The 729-nt window shown below is 54.2% G+C and overlaps 1 protein-coding gene across 1 annotated transcript in view; it reads left to right on the top strand.

The window, feature by feature from the left end:
- TIMM8A (translocase of inner mitochondrial membrane 8A) overlaps positions 1-729 on the top strand; it is a 2,747-nt gene that overhangs the window by 369 nt on the left and 1,649 nt on the right. The window contains exon 2 of the mRNA XM_077776434.1: positions 10-100. Within this exon, the coding sequence (XP_077632560.1) occupies positions 10-100 (91 nt within the window). The remainder of the gene's footprint in view (positions 1-9; positions 101-729) is intronic.

Genomic DNA, 729 nt, shown 5'->3' with positions numbered 1-729 from the left:
TTTGGGCTCGGTGGACCCTCAGCTGCAGCACTTCATCGAAGTGGAGACTCAGAAGCAGCGCTTCCAGCAGCTGGTGCACCAGATGACGGAACTTTGTTGGGTGAGGAGCTGGGGCTGGGACCTGGCCACTTTCCCTGCTTTCCCCCAGCCCTGCCGGGCAGGACTCGCCAGGAAATCCAGGATTCGGAGACGGGGAGGACCCGGTAGCATCTTGCCTTGGTTTCCTCTGTTTTCTCAGACCAAGCGGGAGGGGAGAGAGGGTGACTCCACTTCTCAGGGGATTCTCACACTAGACCTTGCTTTGTTGGTGCAGAGGACTGGGGTTCACACCCGTCCCGAGCAGCACTTTAGGCACCTGAGGTTGTCGCTGCCTGGTGCTGGTCCCCAAGACTGATGAGCGCCACCAATACTGAGATCTTATTTTTGGAACCCTGATTCCCAGGAAGAGAGTCTCCCGTTTCTAGACTCCTCAGCGTTAACCTGGATTGCCCAGTTACTTTAACCGTTGCCCATGAGAAATGAGTGGCTGTACCCACTAACTGTAAAAGTGGCGTAATCTCCCCCACATACACACTTAAATTTGCTTCCAGACAGTTTCAGGTCTGAAGGTTGAGGAGTTGAATAGACCCTGTGAGGGGACTTTGCAAAGTGTGGAAAGGCATTTGCAGCTTGGAATCAAAGTGTTCTCTGGCTGCCAAGGACAGCATAATGGCCCTGCCTTGAGGGGAA

This window comes from Crocuta crocuta, unplaced genomic scaffold (genome assembly GCF_008692635.1).
Source record: "Crocuta crocuta isolate KB4526 unplaced genomic scaffold, BGI_CrCroc_1.0 scaffold1529, whole genome shotgun sequence".
NCBI lineage: Eukaryota > Metazoa > Chordata > Mammalia > Carnivora > Hyaenidae > Crocuta > Crocuta crocuta.
This window is presented reverse-complemented; position numbering and strand designations above follow the sequence as displayed.